This window comes from Somniosus microcephalus, chromosome 5 (assembly GCF_052327205.1).
Source record: "Somniosus microcephalus isolate GS21.2 chromosome 5, FLI_Smic_1.0, whole genome shotgun sequence".
NCBI lineage: Eukaryota > Metazoa > Chordata > Chondrichthyes > Squaliformes > Somniosidae > Somniosus > Somniosus microcephalus.
Genome location: NC_140991.1, coordinates 205,645,339 through 205,668,591, shown reverse-complemented (window position 1 = coordinate 205,668,591; position 23,253 = coordinate 205,645,339). Strand labels below are relative to the sequence as shown.

The 23,253-nt window shown below is 46.4% G+C and overlaps 1 protein-coding gene across 11 annotated transcripts in view; it reads left to right on the top strand.

Moving 5' to 3' along the window:
• The window catches only part of LOC147117531 (WAS/WASL-interacting protein family member 3-like), a 145,769-nt gene that overhangs the window by 94,402 nt on the left and 28,114 nt on the right, over positions 1 to 23,253 (top strand). For 9 of the 11 annotated variants that reach the window (XM_085988602.1, XM_085988601.1, XM_085988593.1 and 6 more), the window contains 4 exons: positions 7,150 to 7,282; positions 8,180 to 8,299; positions 15,323 to 15,472; positions 20,889 to 21,722. In XM_085988602.1, the coding sequence (XP_085844728.1) occupies positions 8,236 to 8,299; positions 15,323 to 15,472; positions 20,889 to 21,722 (1,048 nt within the window). In that variant the 5' untranslated portion in view covers positions 7,150 to 7,282; positions 8,180 to 8,235. The remainder of the gene's footprint in view (positions 1 to 7,149; positions 7,283 to 8,179; positions 8,300 to 15,322; positions 15,473 to 20,888; positions 21,723 to 23,253) is intronic. The other 2 variants (XM_085988600.1, XM_085988599.1) reach the window with 1 other exon arrangement.

Sequence of the window (23,253 nt, the reverse complement as noted above, 5' to 3'; positions counted from 1 at the left end):
GCTCCTCCAGCTGTGTGACGGGGTGCAGCTCTGCTTGACCACCTCCCGTGCATTGCTGCTCCCTCTTGTTATGAGCAAGCTTGGCCTGCAAGTAAAAGGACAGTGTGTGAGTGAGTGTGCAGCCATGTATTTGGCAGATGTGCCTACCATCGTTGAATAGCTGTTGATATATGCAAGGCGTGAGATGTGGTTGTGACTTTTAGTAGATGGCCATAGTTGGTGGGTGAGTGTTGGGGATTTGTTGGTTTATACCGTCTGCACAGAGTGAGGTTGAGATGGTGGGATGCAGAGGTTTTTGAAGCATGTACTCACCCTGACCACCCGAGTGAGGTCCTTGAACTGCTTGCGGCACTGGGTGTGAGTCCTTTGGACCATGCTTCTGGGTGACTTACTGGGCAACCTCCCTCCACATCCTTCTGAACTCCTGTGGCAATGGCCTCCTGCCAGTGTCTGGGAACAACACTGCCTGTCGCCGTTCTAGAGCCTCCAATGCCTCGCCGCTGAACCGGCGAGCTCTCTCCCTGGGCCTCTGATCAGGCATGAGAATTGTGGTTGATGGATTGCACCTCCTTGCAGTCCCATGTCACAAGCAGCAATGATCAGAGTGAGGCTGTGCAGCATGATTGAACGTCCCCTTTAAGAACTGGAAGATGCCAGTCTGTCTGAGTACTTATAATTGACAGCGCCTGAACTTGAGTAGCGCCCTGCTCCCCGATTGTTAGCACCCTAAGAGAAGTGTGTAGTGCTTGATTTAGCACTTCACTTCACTTCCCTCTAAGGGCGCTAAAACTGAATTTGCACCTGGCGCTGAAGTTTGCGCCTGGGCGATGTTAGTGCCCCAAAATAGTCGATACAGAATTTTCCCCCCCAGATGAGATAAACATAGTGAGAGGGGAAATATTAAGGGGTTTAGCATCTTTGAAAGTAGATAAATCGCCAGGCCTGGATGAAATGTATCCCAGGCTGTTAAGAGAAGTAAGGAAGGAAATGGCAGAGACTCTGACCATCATTTTCCAATCCTCTCTGGCTTCAAGTTTGGTGCTGGAGGACTGCTAACGTTGTACTGTTGTTTAAAATGGGAGAATGGGATAAACCGAGTAATTACAGACCAGCAAGCCTAACCTTGGTGGTAGGCAAAATGTTTGGAAAAAATTCTGCAGGACAGTATTAATCGTCATTTAGAAAGGCACGGATTAATCAAGGACAATCAGCATAGATTTGTTAAGGGAAGGTCATCTCTGACTAACTTGGTTGAATTTTTGAGGCGGCAACGAGGAGGGTCGATGAGGGTACTGCGTTTGATGTAGTTTACATGGATTTTAGCAAGGCATTTAACAAGGTTCCACATGGCAGACTGGTCAGAAAAGTAAAAGCCCATGGGATCCAAGGGAAAGTATCAAGTTGGATCCAAAATTGGCTCAGTGGCAGGAAGCAAAGGGTGACGGGGAGTGGTGCTCCAAATGGAGAAGGCCTTGGTTCTGACTTCAAGGGTTCTGGTCAGACCACTTGCTCCCAGTCACGGGTGCTCTAGTTGTCATCCCCCTTGGCCTGCAGCATGCCAGGGAGATGGAGCAGAGGCAGCGAAGAAGAGGACAAGCTGCTCGCAGAGGGAGGAGGGGGAGAAGGGCTCTCAGCAGGAGGCCTTACCCACCTCGGGTCTTCCGGGAGCAACTCTCTTACCTCAACATGAACCAGGAGCAGTGTGTGAGGCGTCTGCGCTTTATGAAGGAGGTGCTCACAGAACTCTGCCACCTCTTGCAACCAGACCTGCAGCCTCACATCAGAGCAAGGACAGAGCTGCCAATGTCTGTGAAGGTGACCGTGGCTCTGAAAATCTTTTCGTTGGGTTCTTTCCAGGCTGGAGCAGGCAACATCTGTAACATCTCCCAGTTCACCATCCACTCCACTGCTGCATAAGAGAGAAGACAGACGCTCTTTATGCTAGGAGAGGGGATTTCATTGTCTTCTCTCTGACCAGAGAGAAGCAGACAAAGCGTGCACGTGGTTTTGCCAGGATAGCGGGCTTCCCCATGGTGCTGGACACCATCGACTGCACGCACGTAGCTTTGCAGGCGCTGCATCTAAATGCTGAGATGTACCGCAATTGCAAAGGTTACACTTGGGGAATGTGCAGTGGGTGTGCAATCATGCTCAGCACATCACGATAGTGGATGCCAGGTATGTTGGCAGCAGTCATGATGGTTTTATTATGCTCCCTCAGTCTTTGAGCCACCATGTCAAACCAGAGGCTGGCTGCTGGGCGACAAGAGCTATCCGCTGACCCCCTGGCTCATGACTCCACTCTGCAACCCAACCACAGGTGGCCAGCATGCATATAATGAGAGCCATGCTGCCACTCGAAACATCATCGAGCAGACCATTGGGGTGCTGAAGCAACGGTTCTGCTGCCTGGACTGCTTTGGAAGAACTCTGCAGTACTTGCCAGAGCATGTGTCCAGATCTGTGGTGGCCTGCTGTATCTTCCACAAACTGGGCATCATGAGGGCACAGCCCTTGCCACCAGGGATACAGCGGGCAGCTCAAGAGCAAGAGGAGGTGGAGGAGCAGCAGGCACAGGAGGAAGGGAGTAGGCAACCAGCACATCACATCTCGGGCCGGGCTACCCTTAATCGGCTCATTCCATTCCGGTCCCCGAATCCAAATCTCAAATTCCCATTGTACAACAGTCACACACCTTAACATCCCTCTGTTCCTGTCATCACAGCGTCCTCTTGACCACAATGCTGAAATAAAAGTCACCAAAAAAGAAACATTTCAAACCAACTTTATCCATCAATCCATCCAATATTATGTAACAAAGTCAATTAATCATCCTTGTGCATTCCCTTAGTGCCTGTCTTCCGTGTGCCTTTGCCTGTCCTAGAGCTACCCCAGTGGCTGCAGCATGGCTGGTTGAAGGCTGCTGACTTTTTCAGTAGGGAGACTGCAGATGGCCTTGCAGGATGACCTCTAGCAGTTCTGGGCCTATAAGACCCAGCTTTAGACTGCACCACCTCGGCATAGGCGGCAGCAGTTTGGGCTGGCAGGCAACAGTAAGGGCACTAGTGGAGTGGTATTGGTGGGAAAACAAATGTTATCATCCTGAGAGAGGACAGCAGGTTTGTACTCGACTGAGCCACTGCCACTCCCCGTGGAGCGGCACCTCGGCAATCGTTGTAATCTGTTGGCAGAGAAATTGCTGGACTGCTTGACACCCTGCAAGTCCCTTTCCATGCTGGTAAACACAGCCACGATGGCAGCAGCCTGAGCTTACAATGACACAAGTCTGAGCTTCCACTGCAGCACTCGGATGTCGGGTGGCTTCTGCTTGTTCTGCAATGGAAACTGAGACATCGGCCATCAGATGCTGGATGATGGTTGGGTCCACAAGTGCGCTAATGGAGTTGCCCATTACTTTCATTGCATAAAGCTTGGAGCCCATGATTTCCACCAAGTCCTGTGCAAGGCTGATGCTGGACTCCTCCATGCTCCTTGACATTGCACTCGGGCTTTCTGGCAGGCCTGCACATTATATTGTGCATACCCATCAGCCTTCTTCTGTAGGCTGCCCCATTGAAATCCTCATAGGAGTCCTCAGCAGCAGAATTCATGTGTGACTTCGCCCTCTGCGGAGCTGGCACCTGTGCTACCCTTTCCCTCTGCCTTGGCTGCAGGTCACTCATGCCTGGTGTCTCATCACGTGCAGCGATAGCACCAGGCGTACATAAAAATGAAGTGCCAACCTGGGGAAGCTGCATCACAGAACTACATGCAAGCTAAACAGCAGAAGCAACATGCTATAGACAAAGCTAAGCGATCCCACAACCAACTGATCAGATCAAAACTCGGCAGGCTGCCACATCCAGTCGTGAATGGTGGTGGACCATTAATCAACTAACGGGCGGAGGAGGCTCCATGAACATCCCCATTCGCAATGGTGGAGCCCAGCACGTGAGTGCTAAAGACGAGGCTGAAGTGCTGGCAAACATTTTCAGTCAGACGTGCCGAGTGAATGAGCCATCTCGGACTCTGCCTGAGGTCCCCACCATCGCAAAAGTCAGTCTTCAGCCAGTTCGATTCACTTCACATGATATCAAGAGGTGGCTGAGCGCACTGGATACAACAAAGGCTATGGGCCCCGACAACATCCCGGCTGTCGTGCTGAAGACTTGTGCTCCAGAACTAGCTGCACCTCTAGCCAAGCCGTTCCAGTACAGCTACAGCATTGGCATCTACCCAACAATGTCGAACACTGCCCAGGTATGTCCTGGCCACAAAACAATGTGGTTGACTCTTAATTGCCATTCAAGAATGTGGCAATAAATGCTGGCCTTGCCAGCGACGCCCACATCCACATCCCGTGAATGGAAAGAATGCAGACTGCCATTAAGAGGAGTTCATTGTATTGCAGTTGCTACAATGTGAGAACAGAATGCTGTGGATGCTGCAAGCAAGAGGTGAGTGTGTTTGGAATGAGAAATGATATAGTGTGCCCTTGTGATTGGTGATGAAGGATGTGATGCAGAGGACGTTATTGTTCATAATGCTGGGGGAAGGACTGTTGCCAGATATTATAGACAGAACTGGAAAAATAAATTAACCCATGCTGCTTTTGTCAAGTCATTGAAACATTTCGTACATAGAATCAATGTTAAGTGAGGGTGTTGTTCCTGGAACTAGCCAACTCTGCCACCTCTCTCTAGGCGTGGTGTGTATATGTCTTGTCGCGGGGAACAGAACGTCCCTTCTTGCCCTTACCTCTTCCACTAAGACCTCCACAATTCTAATATGTTGGTCATAACATAGAAACATAGAAGATAGGAGCAGGAGTAGGCCATTCGGCCCTTTGAGCCTGCTCCGCCATTCAATGAGATCATGGCTGATCATCCAAATTCAGTACCCTGTCCCTGCCTTCTCCCCATATCCCTTGATCCCTTTAGCCTTAAGAAATATATCCAACTCTTTCTTGAATATATTTAATGATCTGGCCTCCACTGCCCTCTGTGGCAGAGAATTCCACAGGTTCACCACTCTCTGGGTGAAGAAATTCCTCCTCATTTCAGTCCTAAATGGCTTACCCCATATCCTTAGACTATGACCCCTGGTTCTGGACTCCCCGGCCATCAGAAACATCCTTTCTGCATCTAGTCTGTCCAGGCCTGACAGAATTTTATAGGTTTCGATGAGATCCCCTCTCAATCTTCTAAACTCCAGTGAGTATAAGCCCAATCAACACAATCTCTCCTCATACGTCATTCCTGCCATCCCAGGTATCAGCCTGGTGAATCTTCGCTGCACTCCTTCCATGGCAAGAACATCCTTCCTCAGGTAAGGCGACCAAAACTGCACACAATACTCAAGGTGTGGTCTCACCAAGGCCCTGTACAACTGTAGCAAGACATCCTTGTTCCTGTACTTGAATCCTCTTGCTACGAAGGCCAACATACCATTTGCCGCCTTAACTGCCTGCTGCACCTGCATGCTTACCTTCAGCGACTGGTGCACAAGAACACCCCTTCTCCCAATCTATTGCCATTCAAATAATCTGCCTTCCTGTTTTTGCCACCAAAGTGGATAACCTCACATTTATCCACATTATAGTGCATTTGCCATGTTTCTGCCCGATCACCCAACCTGTCCAAATCGTACTGGAGTTTCACGACATCCTCCTCACAGCTTACCCTCTCATCCAGCTTTGTGTCGTCTGCAAATTTGGAGATATTACATCCAATTCCCTCATCCAGATCATTAATATATATTGTGAACAGCTGGGGTCCTAGGACCGATCCTTGCGGTACCCCACTAGTCACTGCCTGCCACTCGGAAAACGACCCGTTTATTCCAACTCTTTGCTTTCTGTCTGCCAACCAGTTCTCTATCCAAGTCAATACCTTGCCCCCAATCCCATGTGCCTTAATTTTGCACGCTAATCTCTTATGCGGGACCTTATCGAAAGCCTTCTGAAAGTCCAAATACACCACATCCACTGGTTCTCCCTTATCTATTTTACCAGTTACATCCTCAAAAAATTCCAGTAGATTAGTCAAGCATGATTTACCTTTTGTAAATCCATGTTGACTTTGTCCGATCCTGTCACTGCTTTACAAGTGCTCTGCTATTACATCTTTTATAATAGACTCTAGCATTTTCCCCACTACCGATGTCAGGCTTACCGGTGTATAATTCCCCGCTTTTTCTCTACTACCTTTTTTGAATAGTGGGGTAACATTAGCTACCTTCCAATCCATGGAAAAGAAGTTATTTGACACCAGATGATACTGAGCCTGGGCACACAAAGATATTGTACCAGAATTTACTGTAACTGGTGAATGAATGCCGCCTGCCTTTGGTTAGACTTGCTCTGGCCTGTTTAATTTCCATGAGCTTTTGTACAGCAAGTTGCTGTAAGTGGGGGATTGAAATGGTATGGCGCCCTCTACAGGGGAACTGGAACCTGTGTGAACAGGGCAAGCAACTGTGTATCTCCTTAACCAATCGGATTGATTAACGAACAGCGCGAAAGTCTGAACCAGAAAGGGTCAGAATAGTGAATCCAATGTCAAATCAGGTACAGAAAGCAAAATAGGGAGGGAAATAAAAATTGAATTGAGAGAAAGAAAAAAAGAGATAAAGAAAAAGTTTCAAAAAAATGTAATTTACATTTTTTTAAATCTCCAACAATTAAATGCTGAAAGAATGAGGCTCCACACGTAATAGCTAATTTTCAGTGGCAAAGAGGTTGTATGGCAGTAATTAAGACTTATCACACCATTAAAAAGGGTACTTTAGACTGAAACGGACAAGCTTTAACTTTGTGTTTAGACCTTGGATGTCAGTACAGGAACTTCTCGCTGTTCAGTACATTTGAATGGGTGTCAGATGGCGAGATGCCGTTTTTGCGTAGCTTACAGAGGAGCAGCGCATGTTGGGCAGCAACTTTCAGATTTCCGTGTTTAACTGTGCATCTCCGCTTGCCTGAACTTCCTGTTCGATTTGCTAATGCGCTGTAGTTTTAGTTTAATCAGTATTTCAATGTAATTTAAGATTCAAAAGACTGAACTGTTTTTCTTGGATCTCTCTGAATCTTAAAGTATCCAAAGTTTTGTGTGAACTCTAGAAGAATCATAATGGGTTCCATATTTCCTACAGGCACATGTAGAGCTTCCCAAACAAAACAAGGATGAACCAAAAGGACGGAGTGCATTGCTAGGAGATATCCACAAAGGAGTACGGTTGAAAAAGGTGACACAGGTCAATGACAGAAGTGCCCCGATCATTGACAGTAAGTGCTTCGTTCTGGCGCTACACCAGTTCTGTGGTCGTCATACACAACTCAGCTTTCATACACTTAAGAATCTGTTGAAGGAATTTATTGAAGGGATTTAGGATGTATGTGATGATGGGTCCACTGCAAAGATGGTAATGTTTTACATAAATTACTTGATTATTTAAATTCATAGAGGTATATCTTTGCTAGCACTTGGGTAAAAATGAATCAGCAATTCTAAGTTAATTTTAAGTTATATGTAAGTAATTTTGTGGGCTCATGCTCCCAGTAGAGAGCCTCTCCTACCAAGAGTGCATATCAGAAATTACAGTGCATACTACAGGAAACTTTTTTTTTATCCGGCACTGACTGGACCAGCGTGGTGCCGGTTTATCAAAAAGTCCGGATTACAGAGAGGTATAGTAAAAGGTAGGAGAGCCGCGTACACGGCCACAGATCTAGGCGTCCCTGTTGCATAGCAACAGGTGCAGGAACCCCAACCACAGATCCAGGCATCCCTGTTGCATAGCAACAGGTGCAGGAACCCCGGTTACACGGCCACAGATCCAGGAACGGCCACTAATATGAAGTAAAACTTACCTGAACCTACTCCTGCATTTTGCCGGTTAAGAGATTTCCGGTTATTTAGGTGCTGGTAAATCGGGAGTTTCCTGTACATGCAACTTTCTGACTTTTTTTTTAAATAATCAGAAGATCTGGGAGAAATGCCTCTATAATACACCATGCTCCCTATGTTTTAAGAAAATGTTTTGTAAGTGTCTTTCATTCGGAATGTATTTGTGTAAATTTTAGTTGCTATTGCAACTATCTTAAAGGAAGTTTTGATGGATGAGGCTCCTATAGAATATGTTCTGAACTATATTTTCTGTATTTATTTTCATTTGTCTGCAGAATCCAAGAGTGGAAATGGTACAGGAGCTGTGGGTGGAGGAGCAGCACCAGCCGCCATGGGTGGCTTATTTCAGGGAGGATTTCCTGTTCTCAGACACACAGGACAGAGAGATACTTCAGGTAGTCCTCTAGGATAACTTAAAAACATGTTTGGGGTAATTTTATGAAATTGTACTCCTGGCATGGAGACGCTACTGTCGGGAGCACATTAAGGTAATTTGAGTATTTGCTCAAATTCCCGTTCTGCATCCCTGGCGGGTGAATTTCTGTGTTGTGGAGCACAACTACCCCATATCATTGATAACTCGGACTAATTACAAGTGACTAATATTAGGATTCCAATGATGGCCTGTCAGGATGTTTGGTTTTGCCAGTTCCATCTGCACCAGTGGCCCACTCCTGCCCTGGGCAGATTTTGTGGGCTAAGGGTCATTACCATATTTTAAGCAGGCTCCCAGTGGGATTCCTGCTTCCATTGAGGAGCCCACCTGAGTGACACAAGAAACGAGAGCGACAGGTCTCGGGTGCCTATCGCAGCGTGTCACAGCTAGCTGTGAGGCAACTGAGGAGGACAGTTTAATATTTTTGGAAAAAATTGATATTTTATGGGACTGAACAGTTTAAATTGATCACCCTGATTTACTCCCTTAATTTACATTCCCTTTGAATATGCCCACTCAAATTGGAGCAGATTTATTCGATGTCCCCCATCACTCCCAGTGGAACAGCTCCCTGCCCAAATCCACTTGCGTTATGTTGGGGAGTTGGTGTAACTACAGTGGAAAATCTGTGCTTTGTTTATAATGTCTTAACCTGCAGGTTAGATTGAGACATTTAAATATAACCTCTGAGATTAGATTACTGTTTTGAGATCCAATATGTCTTGCTTTTTTTAATGTCAACTGTTCATTTGTGAAAGTTTGGTTTGGTTTTGTTCATTGTAAATGCTGACCATCAATGCACACTGTATCACCTGATGTACCATGATGTTCAGACTGAAGGATTAACATTTTTGGTATTGCTACAAATCAGTTAGACAATTTTCTTAATTTTGTTATGGTGAATTTAGTGTTCCTGAAAATGAGAGATGTCAGTGCTGCGAAATGAAATGTTTTCCTATTTGTCCCCTAGTGTCAGCATTAAACACTCCTAACTCGGCTATGGCATTGTTTGATACAGAATGAATTTCCTTCAACTCTAGCCCAGCAAAGTGCATCCCCAACCTCAGAAGAGGTGTATAAGTTTTCCATGCCAGCCATCCTGTGAGTGAAATTGCCCATTACTATTAAATTCAAGGCAGTTTAATGGGACCCATTAGGAACAGAGTTGAGACAGCCCAAATTTGTTTCATATAGAACCCCTACAGTCAATAGAGAAATAATGGCCCGGAATTTGCAGTCAGTGGTGAAGCAAAGATGTTTGCCGCTGGCCCCGAAGTAAGCTTCGCACAAAGATCTCGCGATCTCTGAGGTGAGAAATTGGGGTTTTCCGACACATAATTGAAATCAACGGAAATTGATGGGGATTTCCAGCGCAGAGCTGCTGTGAAATCGACAAGCTGTCTAAGTAGCCAATCAAAATGCAGAATTCTCACAGACAGCGAACCAGGAAGTGGGTAAGCTCCTTTGATTCTAACTTTTTTGAAAATGTTAGAGAGAGCAAAACAAAGCTTGGGTCTCTCACATGGGGGAAAAGAGAAACCTGAACTAAAGATGAACAAACTTTAAAAAAAAAAAAAAAATAGATTCTTAAAATTTTTAATTTTTATTAAAATGGATAAATTTGACACTTCTCAAAATGAAAATTAGTTTTTCACAGCCATAACCTTTGTTTAGCAGTCAATACTCTGTTAAAATCCTAGTTACACCTAATCCAAAAGGGTCTAGCTTTTAATGGGGTATTTAACAGCAGAAGTACCACAGAAGAGCTGAAGTTTTCATCAGTTTCCATGATTTGACAGATTACATTATCTTAAACAATTTTCAACTGATTACAGGGGAATTCTATTCCTATTATTTTCATGTCCTAATACATTATCAAAACTTAACTTATATTTAATAGATTATAATAAAAGAAACTGTATAGAAAAGTGAGGTTACCACATTCTTTTAAAAATATTCTTACTTGATATTAAAAGACATGGGCCTAGAAATTGGATAAATCCCCAAAACGGGCAGGGGCACATGCACCCAGCGCTATTTGCCTGCACCTGTTCTAATTGGTGCAGGCAGCATGCAAAATTCGTGCTGCCTGCTAATTTACATGATCGCAGTGCTGATCTAAGAGCTAAATGTGCTGCTGATTGGCTTAGTGCTCAACAGGGGGCGGGGGGAGGGGGTTGCAATATCGGGTGCAGTCTACTGGCCAGTTAAGTTTGGTCTAGGCTCTCTCTGCCACTTAAGGGGGAGGTACTTTCTTGCAGAAGCATCTCATTGTCAGGTGAGAAGAAGCCATGGCTCAACACCCTAGAGAAAATGGCAAGATGTTTCTCATATGCCGCATCGGAGGCCTTGGTCCTGGGGGTCGGGGGGGGGGGGGGGTGCGCGCCAACGTCAACGGGATGTCCTATTCCCGCATGGGGGCAAGAGCCCTTCAAAAGTAATCACAGAAGGATCTGGGAGGAGATTGCACAATCCGTCACTGCAACGAGTGTTGTCCCCAGGACTTGGATCCAGTGCCACAAAAAGTTTAATGACCCCACACGGCTGGTCAAGGTGAGTGAAGGCTTCAGAAATTGTCATATCCCACCATCTGCACCACAAGCCTCTCAAACTGTTCAATGTACCACACCCCCATCACTCACCTACCAACCTCCAGCTATCATCACTCATAGCTTCACTTCACCCTCACAAACACTGCTGCAACACTTTCACCCACATCTCACAGCTTGCACACACTGCTAGCTATTATTATGGCAGGCACATCACCCAAACACATTACACTGAGGGAACAGTAGTATAGTGGTTATGTGATTGGGCTAGTAATCCAAAGGCCTGGATCCAGAGATGTGAGTTCAAATCCCACCATGGCAGCTGGGGAATTTAAAATCAGTTAATTAAATAAATCTGGAATAAAAAGCAAGTATTATTAATAGTGACCATGAAACTATTGGATTTTTGTAAAACACATCTGGTTCACTAATTTACTTTAGAGAAGGAAATCTGCCGTCCTTACCTGGTCTGGCCTATATGTGACTCCAGACCCACAGCAATGTGGTTGACTCTTAACTGCCCTTTGAAATGGCCCAGCAAACTGCTACGAAAAACAATATGAATAAAACGGACACGACAAAGGCACCACCAGCTCCGTCGACCCAGCAAAGTCCTCCTCACTAACATCTGGGGACTTGTGCCAAAATTGGGAGAGCTGTCCCATAGACTAGTCAAGCAACAGCCTGACATAATCATACTCACAGAATCATACCTTTCAGCCAATGTCCCAGAGTCCTCCATCACCATCCCTGGGTATGTCCTGCACCGGCAGGACAGACTCACAAGAGGTTCCGGCACAGTGTCATAGAGTTATACAGCACAGAAAGAGGCCCTTCGGCCCATCGTGTCCGCGCCGGCCATCAAGCCCTATCTATTCTAATCCCATTTTCCAGCACGTGGTCCATAGCCTTGTATGCTATGGCGTGTCAAGTGCTCATCCAAATGCTTCTTGAATGTTGTGAGGGTTCCTGCCTCTACCACCCTTTCAGGCAGTGAGTTCCAGATTCCAACCACCCTCTGGGTGTAAAAGCTTTTCCTCAAATCCCCTCTAAACTTCCTGCCCCTTACCTTGAAACTATGCCCCCTGGTTATTGACCCCTCTACTAAGGGGCAAAGCTCCTTTTCATCTGCCCCATATAATTTTGTACACCTCAATCAGGTCCCCCCTCAGCCTTCTCTGCTCTAAGGAAAACAACCCCAGCCTGTCCAGTCTCTCTTCATAGCTGAAACGCTCCAGCCCAGGTAACATCCTGGTGAATCTCCTCTGCACCCTCTCCGATGCAATCACATCCTTCCTATAGTGCGGCGACCAGAACTGCACACACTATTCCAGCTGTGGCCTAACTAGCGTTTTGTACAGCTCCATCATAACCTCCCTGCTCTTGCCTTCATTAGTCGAGGCATAGCATATAAGTATCCCATATGCCTTCTTAACCACCTTATCTACCTGTCCTGCTACCTTCAGGGATCTATGTACATGCACACCAAGGTCCCTCTGATCCCCTGTCGTTCCTAGGATCCTACAATTCATAGTGTATTCCCTTGCCTTGTTAGTTCTCCCAAAATGCATCACCTCATACTTTTCAGGGTTAAATTCCATTTGCCACTGTTCTGCCCAACCCGTCTATCATCCTGTAGCCTGAGGCTTCCCTCCTCGCTATTTACCACTCCACCAATTTTCGTGTCATCTGCGAACTTACTGATGATACCTCCTACATTCATATCTAAATCATTAATGTACACTACAAACAGCAAGGGACCCAGCACCGATCCCTGCGGTACCCCACTGGACACAGGCTTCCAGTCACAAAAACAACCTTCGACCATCACCCTCTGCCGCCTGCCACTAAGCCAATTTTGGATCCAATGTAGAAAAATTGCCCTGGATCCCATGGGCTCTTACCTTCTTGACCAGTCTTCCATGCAGGACTTTGTCAAAAGCCTTACTGAAGACTACATCAACTGCACTACCCTCATCCACACACCTAGTCACCCCCTCCAAAAATTCAATCAAATTGGTTAGACATGATCTCCCCCTGACAGTGGTATGGAGTGGCCCTGGGAGTCCTCAACATTGACTCTGGACCCCATGAAGTCTCCTGTCTTCAGGTCAAGCTTGGGCAAGGAAACCTCCTGCTGATTACCACCTACTGCCCTCACTCAGCTGATGAATCAGTGCTCATCCCAGTTAAAAACCACTTGGAAGAAGCACTGAGCATAGCAAGGGCACATAATGTGCTCTGGGTGGGGGACTTCAATGTCCATCACCAAGAGTGGCTTGGTAGTGCCACTACTGACTGAGCTGGCCGAGTCCTGAAGGACATAGCTGCCAGTCTAGGCATGTGATAGGTGGTGAGAGAACCAACACGAGGGAAAAATCTACTTGGCCACGTCCTCACCAATCTACCTGTCACCGATGCATCTGTCCATGACAGCATTGGTAGCGGTGAACACCGCACAGTCCTTGTGGAGACAAAATCCTGTCTTCACACTGAGGACATCCTCCATCTTGTTGTGTGGCACTACCACCATGCTAAATGGGATAGATTCAGAACAGATCTAGCAGCTCAGTGGGCATCCATGAGGCGCTGTGGGCCATCAACAGCAGCAGAATTTTATTCCACCATAATCTGTAACCTCATGGCCCAGCATATCCCTCACTCTAACATTACCATCAAGCCAGGGGAATAACCATGGTTTAATGAGGAGTGCAGAGGAGCATGCCAGGAGCAGCATCAGGTGTACCTAAGAATGAAGTGCCAACCTGGGGAAGCTGCAACACTGGACTACATGCAAGCTAAACTGCAACAGCAGCATGCTATAGACAGGGCTGTGATCATACAGTCAACAGATCAGATCAAAGATCTGCAGTCCTGCCACATCCAGTCATGAATGGTGGTGGACCATTAAACAACTAACTGGAGGAGGAGGCTCCATGAACATCCCCATTCTCAATGATTGCGGAGCCCAGCACATGATTGCAAAAGACAAGGCTGAAGCATTTGCAACCATCTTCAGTCAGATGTGCCGAGTGGCTGATCCATCTTGGCCTACTCCCGAGGTCCCCAGCATCACAGAAGCCAGTCTTCAGTCAATTAGATTCACTCCACATGATATCAAGAAATGGCTGAGCGCACTGGGTACAGCAAAGGCTATGGGCCCCGACAACATCCCGGCTATCGTGCTGAAGACTTGTGCTCCAGAACTAGCTGCGCCTCTAGCCAAGCTGTTCCAGTACAGCTACAACACTGGCATCTATCCAACAATGTGAAAAACTGCCCAGGTATGTCCTGTTCACATAAAGCAGGACAAATCCAATCCGGCCAATTACCGCCCCATCAGTCTACTCTCAATCATCAGCAAAATGATGGAAGGCGTCATCGATAATGCTATCGAGCAGCACTTACTCCCCAAATAATTTGCTCACCGATGCTCTGTTTGGGTACTGCTAGGACCGCTCTGCTCCTCATTACAGCCTTGGTCCAAACATGAACAAAAAAGCTGAATTCCAGAGGTGAGGTGAGGTGAGAGTGGCTGCCCTTGACATCAAGGGAGCATTTGACCATTTGAATGTGGCATCAAGGAGCCCTAGTAAAATTGAAGTCAATGGGAATTGGGGAGGGGGGGGGGAACTCCCCACTGGCTGGAGTCATATCTAGCACAAATGAAGATGGTTGTGGTTGGCAATGACTAGCTCCAACAAGTGAGAGTCTAACCACTGCCCCTTGACTTTCCATCGCCGAATCATCGACCATCAGTATTCTGGGGGCCATTCTTGTCCAGAAACTTAACTGGTCCAGCCACATAAATACTACGGCTGCAAGAGTAGATCAGAGTCTGGGTATTCTGTGGTTAGTGTGATGTCTCCTCAAAGCCTTTCCACCATCTACAAGGCACAAGTCAGGAGTGTAATGGAATACTCTCCACTTGTCTGGATGAGTGCTGCTCCAACAACACTCAAGAAGCTCGACACCATCCAGGACAAAGCAGCCCACTTGATTGGCACCCCATCCACCACCTTAAACATTCACTCCCTCCATCACTGGCACACTGTGGCTGCAATGTGTACTATCTACAAGGTGCACTGTAGCAACTCGCCAAAGCTTCTTCGACAGCACCTCACAAACCCGTGACCTCTCCACCTAGAAGGACAAGGGCAGCAGGCACGTGGGAACACCTTCACCTGCAAGTTACACACCATCTTGACTTGGAAATATATTGCGGTTCCTTTATCGTTGCTGGATCTAAATCCTGGAACTCCCTCCCTAACTCAGTACATTCACCACACAGACTGCAAGAAGGTGGCTCACCACCACCACCTCGAGGGCAATTCGGGATGGGCAATCAATTTGGACTTGCCAGTGATGCCCACATCCCAGGAACTAATTAAAAAAAAACTACACTCACTTACACACTTCCCGTTCTCTTGTAGGCCAAGGTCACACGCAACAGCAGACTGGAGGCAGGCAAGCCAGAATTGAGAACCTAACCGACCTGGAGGAATCAGTGTTGCAAATAATTGGAGGGGCTGCGACAGAGACTGTGTTGAGCAGGGAAGTTGAAAGCATTGCTGATGACGACGGTATGCTCATACCTAATCATTCTTCTTGCATCCCACTTGCCCCTCATCCCACAATCTCTTCTCAATTACAGGCTGCTGATGATGAATGCATGGATGTCTTGCTTTCCCCCCCTCACCACAACCCATCCCTTTTGCCTTCCTGCTTTCAGATGCCCAAGAACTGCCAGCAGCCCAGCCTGTCCCTGAACATGAGGAAGACACTGATGGAGGAGAATAATTGGAGACACTGGCACTACATCTGACACTTGCAGACACCAGATCAGAAAATGGCACTGTGCGGACTTTAGGGGGTAGTATAGAGGTGGGATTTGCACGCGATGAGTTACCGGGCACGAGTGGACTGTAGCCAGGGGGAAAGGGTAGCTTGGGTGCTAGCTCCTTGGAGGGTGAGTTCACACCTGAGTTCTGCTTCACAGAAGTCAGATGACCTCGATGGGGCGACCTTCAGAAGAAGGTTGATGGGCATACACACGGAAAAGCTAAGTGCAATGGCAAGCCTGCCAGAGAGCCTCTTGTCAGTGTCAAGGAGTATGGAGGAATCCAGCTCCAGTATTGCATGAGGTTTTGCGCAGAGCTTGAAGCCCATGAATTCCAAGCTGGAAATGATGGGCGACCCAAATATGCTGGTGGGCGTGATAGTCAATCTCGCAACTTCTATTGCAGCATAGGCGGAAGCGACCCAACGGCTCACTGCCACAGTGAAAGCTCAGACTGCTGCCACCATCGCTGGGTTTACGAGTGTGGAAAGGGGCTTGCAGGGTGTCGCAGCAGGCCAGCAATCTGTCTTCCAACAGATTACTAGGATTGCTGAGATGCCGCCCCAGGAGAGTGGCAGTGGGTCTGTGGAGCACAAACCTGCTGCCCTCTCTCAGGATGACAGTATTCCTACTTCCATCACTGCCACTCCACCATTGCCCTTGCAGCTGCCTGCCAGCCAGCCAGCCTAGACTGCTGCCGCACATGCTGAGGTGGCGCAGTCTACAGCCAGGCCTTCTAGGTCCACAGCTGATCGAAGTCGTCCTGCAAGGCCATTTGAGTCTCCCACACTGAAAGTCAGCAGCCTTCCACCAGTCATGCTGCAGCCACTTTGGGAGCACTTCGTAGGAGCACTAGAGTAGGAAAAGGCACACAAATGACAGGCACTATGAGAATGCACAAGGGTGATTAATTGACTTTGTTCTTTTGATTTGACTTTGATAAATTTATAACTTTTGTTTGGAATGTGTGTTTTGTGGTGGCTCTCATTTCAGTTTTGTGCCCAGGTGGATGCTGTGATGTTCCGTGACAGAGGGATAGTATGATAGGTGAGCAATGGGGATTAGGGTTTTATTCACCGGAATCAGAGACTGATGAGGCGCTCACCAACAGCCCGTCTGGCATGGAGATTTGCTGCCTGCCTTCTCCCTTGTTCCTCCTCCACCTCCTACTTCTCCTGAAGTGGTCGCAGAACCCCTCATGATGGCCAAGTTGTGGAGCATGCAGCGGGACACCTGCTCTGCCGAGTACTGGAGATCTCCTCTTGAGCAGTCAAGGCAGCTGAACCATTGCTTGAGCACCCCCGATGGCCTGCTCGATGATGTTCCTCATGGCATCATGGCTCTCATTTATATGAGTGCTGGCCACGAGTAGTGGGGTTGCGGAGGGGAGTCATCAGCCAGGTACAGAGCGAATAGCCCTAGTCTCCAAGCAGCCACCCTTGGGCTTGACATAGTGTTGGAAAATTGCTTGCATACTGAGACATCATGACTACTGCCAGGATAACGGGCATTCATCATGATGTGCTGGGCATGGTTGCACAACTACATTAAGTGAGTTGTAGCCTTTGTGGTTATGGAAAATCTCAGCATTGGTATACGGTGCTGGCAAAACTACGTGTGCAGTCGATGGTGCCCTGCACCATGGGGAAGCCTGCTATCCTGGCAAAGTCACAGGTGCACTTGTCCTGCTTCTCTGTTCAGAGAGAAGACAATGAAGTTCCTTCTCCTGGAGTAGAGAGCCTCTGTGACCTCATGGATGCAGCAATTGACAGCGAACTGGCAGATGTTAGCTATGTCGCCTGCTGCAGATTAGAAGGATCCAGTGGCGAAAGTATTGAGGGTGACTGTGACCTTGAGGGCCACTGGGAGAGCTGTCATCGCCCCGCCTTGAGGCTGCTGCAGGTCTAGTTGCAAGAGGTGACAGTTCTGTGACCACCTCCTTGGTGAAGGGGAGCCTCCTTTCTTAAGTGTAGGTAGGAGAGATGCTCTCAGAAGACCCTAGGTGGGTAAAGCCTCCTGCTGAGAGCCCTCCTCCCTCTGTGATCACCTTGGCCTCTTCTTCGCTACCTTCGCTCCATCTCCTTATTATACTTAAGGGGCACTGCAAGTAGAGCCCCCATGACTGGAAGCAAGTGGTGTGAGCAGAAGCCTTTAAATGAGAAGCAAGGCCTTCTCCACTTGCAGCAACATTCTCTGTGACCTCAGCAACTTTAAGCAAGTTTAGAAAGCTCAACAGTTGCACAAACTTAGACAGAGCCAGTATAACTGAAAAAGCAAGTCATGTGTGATGCGCCATCAATAACTCCAGAAGACTAAGAGTTAAACTTATAACAAGTAGGCTTTTATTAACAAAAGAATACGAGCATGCCTCTGCTGGTAGACCGATCCTTAAAGCCAGGGGGACTGGAGGTCAATCACCTTTATACCTGGGCTTAGGGGTGGAGCCAGCTGAGGCATGCCCAGACATGTTCTTTACAGGCAGATTAGTGGTTTACCACAATGTGCAAGTTGTTGATCGTGCTGCTGGGGGCTCCTTCCTGCTGCTGAACGCTTGGTCAGCTGGTCATGATTCAGAGAGGGTGTTAAATGTAACAGTGATGTCCAAAATGGCAAATCATGCATCAAATCAGCATTGCACACTCATTGACGTCACGATCTGCCTAATCTAAATATCTGGAGTGACGCTGGCAATGGCAGCGCCATCACCTAGCCAGAATGGCAGCTGCTGCGGGAACAGGTGGAAGTGAGTTACCCACCATTTTTTATCAAAACAGTCCTTAACGGCCGGCGCTAAACCCCCGAACTTCTAGGCCAAGTAGTGTTAGGTGAAGTTATAGTACCCCTCTAGAAAAATAAAGTAAATTCTCCATTGGCTAATGCTAAGATCATAAGTGATCTTTGCACCTCAGCACAAAACTGAGGTGATCGATAGAATTGTGCTGTCAGTATATGAAGAACTAGCTGGGGGGGCCCGGCGTTGCCCAGGCTTTTTTGTAAAACGGCAGTTTACAGGGCCGCGCGGTTGACGGCCGGCCGCTGCCGCTCCCCTGCTCTGTATCTCGGGCCGAGCGGTTGTCAGGCCCGGCCCGAGTGACCCCAACTCACCTCCCGCTCCGGCGGGCCGCCACAGCAGCCTCGCTCGCTGTTGAGTAAAAGCAGGGAAAAAAATGGCGGCTACGTTTCGGGAGGCTGCAGGATTAGGTCCCGCCCACACATGGAATGAAACGCCCATCAGGTCACTGAACTCTAGGATTGGTCAACCATCACGTCACTCAACGCTAATGAGCGGTAGGATTGGTCAACCGCTAATGAGCGGATTTTTGAACGTTTTTTGTATACTGTCCGAACAATTTTTGTCTGACCAAAAAATAAATATGCCTATGAGACTCCCCTAATCATAAACTTTCTTTTGATATAACATATGTGTAGGTACGCTCTAACTTTTGAGTGTATAGTGGACATACAGACAGACGGATCCTTTTTATATATATATATATATAATTTGTTTGTTTGTATATCTAGAATGTTTATATGTTACCAACTTCATGTTCTGTTCTCCTTGAAGTTTCAAGGATGGATTGTGATACATGTTGCTAGAGAGTCTGTGGTCATTCCAATCCTCCATTTTAAAACCAGTATATGCCTGTTTCAATATGGATTCCTTTCCCCTTCGGTAGGTCATGGTCAATCTTTTTAAAAAAAAAAAAATGAATCCCAACTTGAGTGTTGCCATCACATCTATTAACTGTCCTATTACAATGGGGACGTTCCAACATTAAGCAGTACTGCTGAAAAAAGCAATACTCCCAAGCTAGCAAAACAGCTGTTTTCCTGGTTCTGCTGAAAAAAATCAGATTTCTGTTAGTGGTACTTTTACATACTTTAGTCAAACCAATAACCCACGCACCTCGTGGTGACAGAGGCCCCGAAATTCCAAGACTCTGCTGCTCGGATGGGCAAATCATTGACCATGTTCCAAATGAAAGAGATGGTTATTTAAATAGTCTGGTCAGGCAGCCCATGCCTGTAGTGACGCATCAGAGGCACGTGTCCTGGAAAATTGGTGTGGCACCCTGTATCTCCGATGGAGAGAGGTTACAGGCCCTTAACGGACAAAGATTAAAGTCTCAGAAATTATTTATTCATTGCAGCAGAACAATATTGTCCATTATTAGGTTATTGATTGCTTCTGAGATTAAACAACTTCCCTGTCTTTGATGTTTAGGACCTTCTCGAGGCCTATGCTTGTTGTCAGCAGGGGTGAGTTTGACTGGGTCTATGGAAGGGTATGCTTGCTGCAGTTTCTCGGAACAACACCATGCAACCTCAAAGTCTGTCTAGTCATGTAGGGAGCGGGCGGATGACTCACCTGCCCATCTCCGACGGGTTTGGACTGCAGGTTGCATGTGATGGAAACTGTCCAGACCTGGTTTCCCGCTCAAATTCCTGTGGTCGATCCACCTGCTCTCCATCGTCCTCCCCCCCCCCCTGCCCCAGAGTGGCCTATTCCACATGCTGATGGGGCAGGGGAGAGAATAGATTAGTACTTTAAAAATAGATAAAATTTTGATTACCATGTGCATTAGGGATAGATTTTATAAAACCATATTTAGTTATTTAATTTACTTTTATTTTATGGTTAATTTTAATGATCAGAAATATGTCGGCCTCGCACACTTGAACTTCCAATATGCTGGTGGGTGAGAATCATCAGCAGCTGCATGAAGTTGGAAAACTATCCCCTTAGTGCCTTAACAAAAATGATAAAATTCCAGCCATAAAGTTTTAAACCCTTATTACGGTACTTAGCGACACACAGCAAGTAAGCTGTACATTGATATCACTCTGGTATTACTTATTTGGGTTAAGAATTTTTTTTGTTACTACATGTAGTGGCATCGTAAATCTGTTTATGAAGATTTCTAGTGAAATTGTGACTATATTTTTGGGAATCTGTTTGATTTCACTAGAAATACGAAACAGAAAAACTCTACAAACTAATTTACAATGTTATTACACATTGTAATTCTGACCCCACTGGAGATTTGATAAATTAAATTCATAGAAAATATAATTTTTGCATTGCAGTGCAATAGGTTTTACAATTAATAAAATTTAATGTGTGCTTTTTTAATCATAGCAGTGTTTGTTATTTTCAGAGAGAGGTTCCAAACCAGCTATTCAACCTTTTGGTATGAAAACGTCAAGATACCCGGTCCAGAATGACAGTAGCAGAAATGATAAAAGTACATCCAACCCACCTGATCGTCTAGAACCCTTTGATTTATCTAAAGTGCAAAGGGCAATTCAGGGGCATCTTAATGTGTCTGCCCTTGTGCCTCCTCCCCTTCCTCTCGCTCATCCTTCATGTCAGGGTAAATCTCTGTCAGTGTGTCCCTCCCGTACACTCTGTCCTCCTTTTAATAATAAACCTACAAAATCAGTAGCAATAACACAACCCCCTCCCCCTCCAGCTGCTCCCCCTCCCCCTCCCCCTCCCCTTCCACTTCCAAGTGTTAAACCATCTAAATTTCAATACACACAACCACCACCATCACCTCCACTTCCTCCCCCTCCACCTTCCCATAATTTCCAAGATCATGCTTCAGATTTCTTGTTCCCTGCCCCACCTCCACCTTCTTTACTTTGTATTGAAGACTGTACAGATTTTCCTCTTCCTCCACCTCCACTACCTCCAGCTCCTTCCATTACTTCTTACAGTAAAGCTGAAAGCCCTCTTCCACCACCACCACCTCCGCTTTTATTAAGCAATGTAGAAGTTCCTCCACCCTTGCCTCCAAAATTACCGAGCTTTTCCAACAGACCAAGTATGTCTTCAATGTCTCCTCCTCCTCCTCCACCACCACAAACACCGCCGCCGCCACCACCACCACCATTTCCTGCCTATAGTCAACCTGGCTCAAATTCATCTTCTGGTCAAATGTCATACACAACCCAACTGCCTGCAAGGGAAGTCTCTGCTAGATCTGGAGGTAAGAACCAGTAGATTATACAACAACAGTGGTTCTATTAGAGGTATTGCATTGTCCGTCACAGTGAATTGTAGTTATAGTAGATTGAGTTAATTACAAAAAAAACAAGATCACATTTCCCTAATGGATTAAGTACAGCAGTTAACAACAGGAAATATTGATTCATGCTACTTTTAGGCATTTAGAAGGGTAGTTTTAAAAAGTGTGGGGTTGAAAAGAGCAACATTCTATCATGAAGTCAATACATTTGAAATAAATCCAGCTGAAGATGAGAAAGCTTCACAACAAACTGTCAGTGCTGATGTCCCACAAGACTTGTGCGTTGCACTAGGGCTGGATGTGGTCTGAGCTCAGCTTATGAATGTTATTTTACAGGGTATTTTCAGCGGTTCGGCAGCTACTTCACCAGCCAGAATGCTTATTTGTCCTCTTCCATTAGCAGCCAGCAGCTGGAGAGAGGGGGTTGTGTTGCTACTAATTGGAAATCAGGAAATGGCAGACTTAACTAAATTACTATTTTGTATCCATCTTCACAGTAGAGGATGAGGATAAAATACCAGAGATACAAGGAAAACGAAAAATAAATCACTGGGAGGAACTGGCTAGATTCATTATAAGTAAAATCACGGTAATGGAGAAACTAAAGTTATTAAAGATAGACAAATCTCCAGGACCTGATGGTTTCCAACCCAAGGTATTAAAAGAAGTAGGTGAGGAAATTGTCAATGCGTTAGTCATGATCTTCCAAACACACACACTCAATTCAGGAAGTGTCCCCTTGGATTAGAAAATTGCCAATGTCACTCCACTATTTAAGAAGGGTAAGAGAGATAAACCAGGAAGTTATAGACCAACCCATCTAACGTCAGTTGTGGGAAGTTACTAGAATCTGTTAATTACGACCGAAATGACTGAGCATTTGGACAAATATGAGCTGATCAGAGAGAGACAGCATGGACTGGTAAAGGACAAGTCATGTCTAACGAACCTAGTTGAATTTTTTGAGGAGCTAACTAACATGGTAGGTAAGGGAGTGTATATGGATGTTATTTATATGGAATTCCAGAAGGTATTCAACAAGGTTCCATATAAGAGACTGTTAACAAAAATGAGAGCGCCTGGAATTGGAGGCAACATATTGGCTTAGATAGGAAATTGCTTAGGAGTTAGGAGACAGAAAATAGAGATAATGGGTATGTACTCAAATTGGCAGGATGTGATCAGCACCGACCCCCAGGGATCAGTACTAGGGCCACAGTTTTTCACGATATTGACAAATAAAGGAATAGAGAGCCGTATATCTAACGGGTCAGGCAGCATCTGCGGAGAGAGAAACAGAGTTAACGTTTCAGGTCAATGACCCTTCGTCAGAACTGGAAAAAGCTGGAGATGGAACAGGTTTTTAAGCAAGTGCAGGGGCAGGGAAAGGTAGGAGGGGAGAAAGGAATAAAAGGGAAAGTCTGTGATGGGATGGAAGGCAGGGGAGATTAAGAGATGGTGCAAGGCAAAAGGAGATGGTAATGGAACAAGT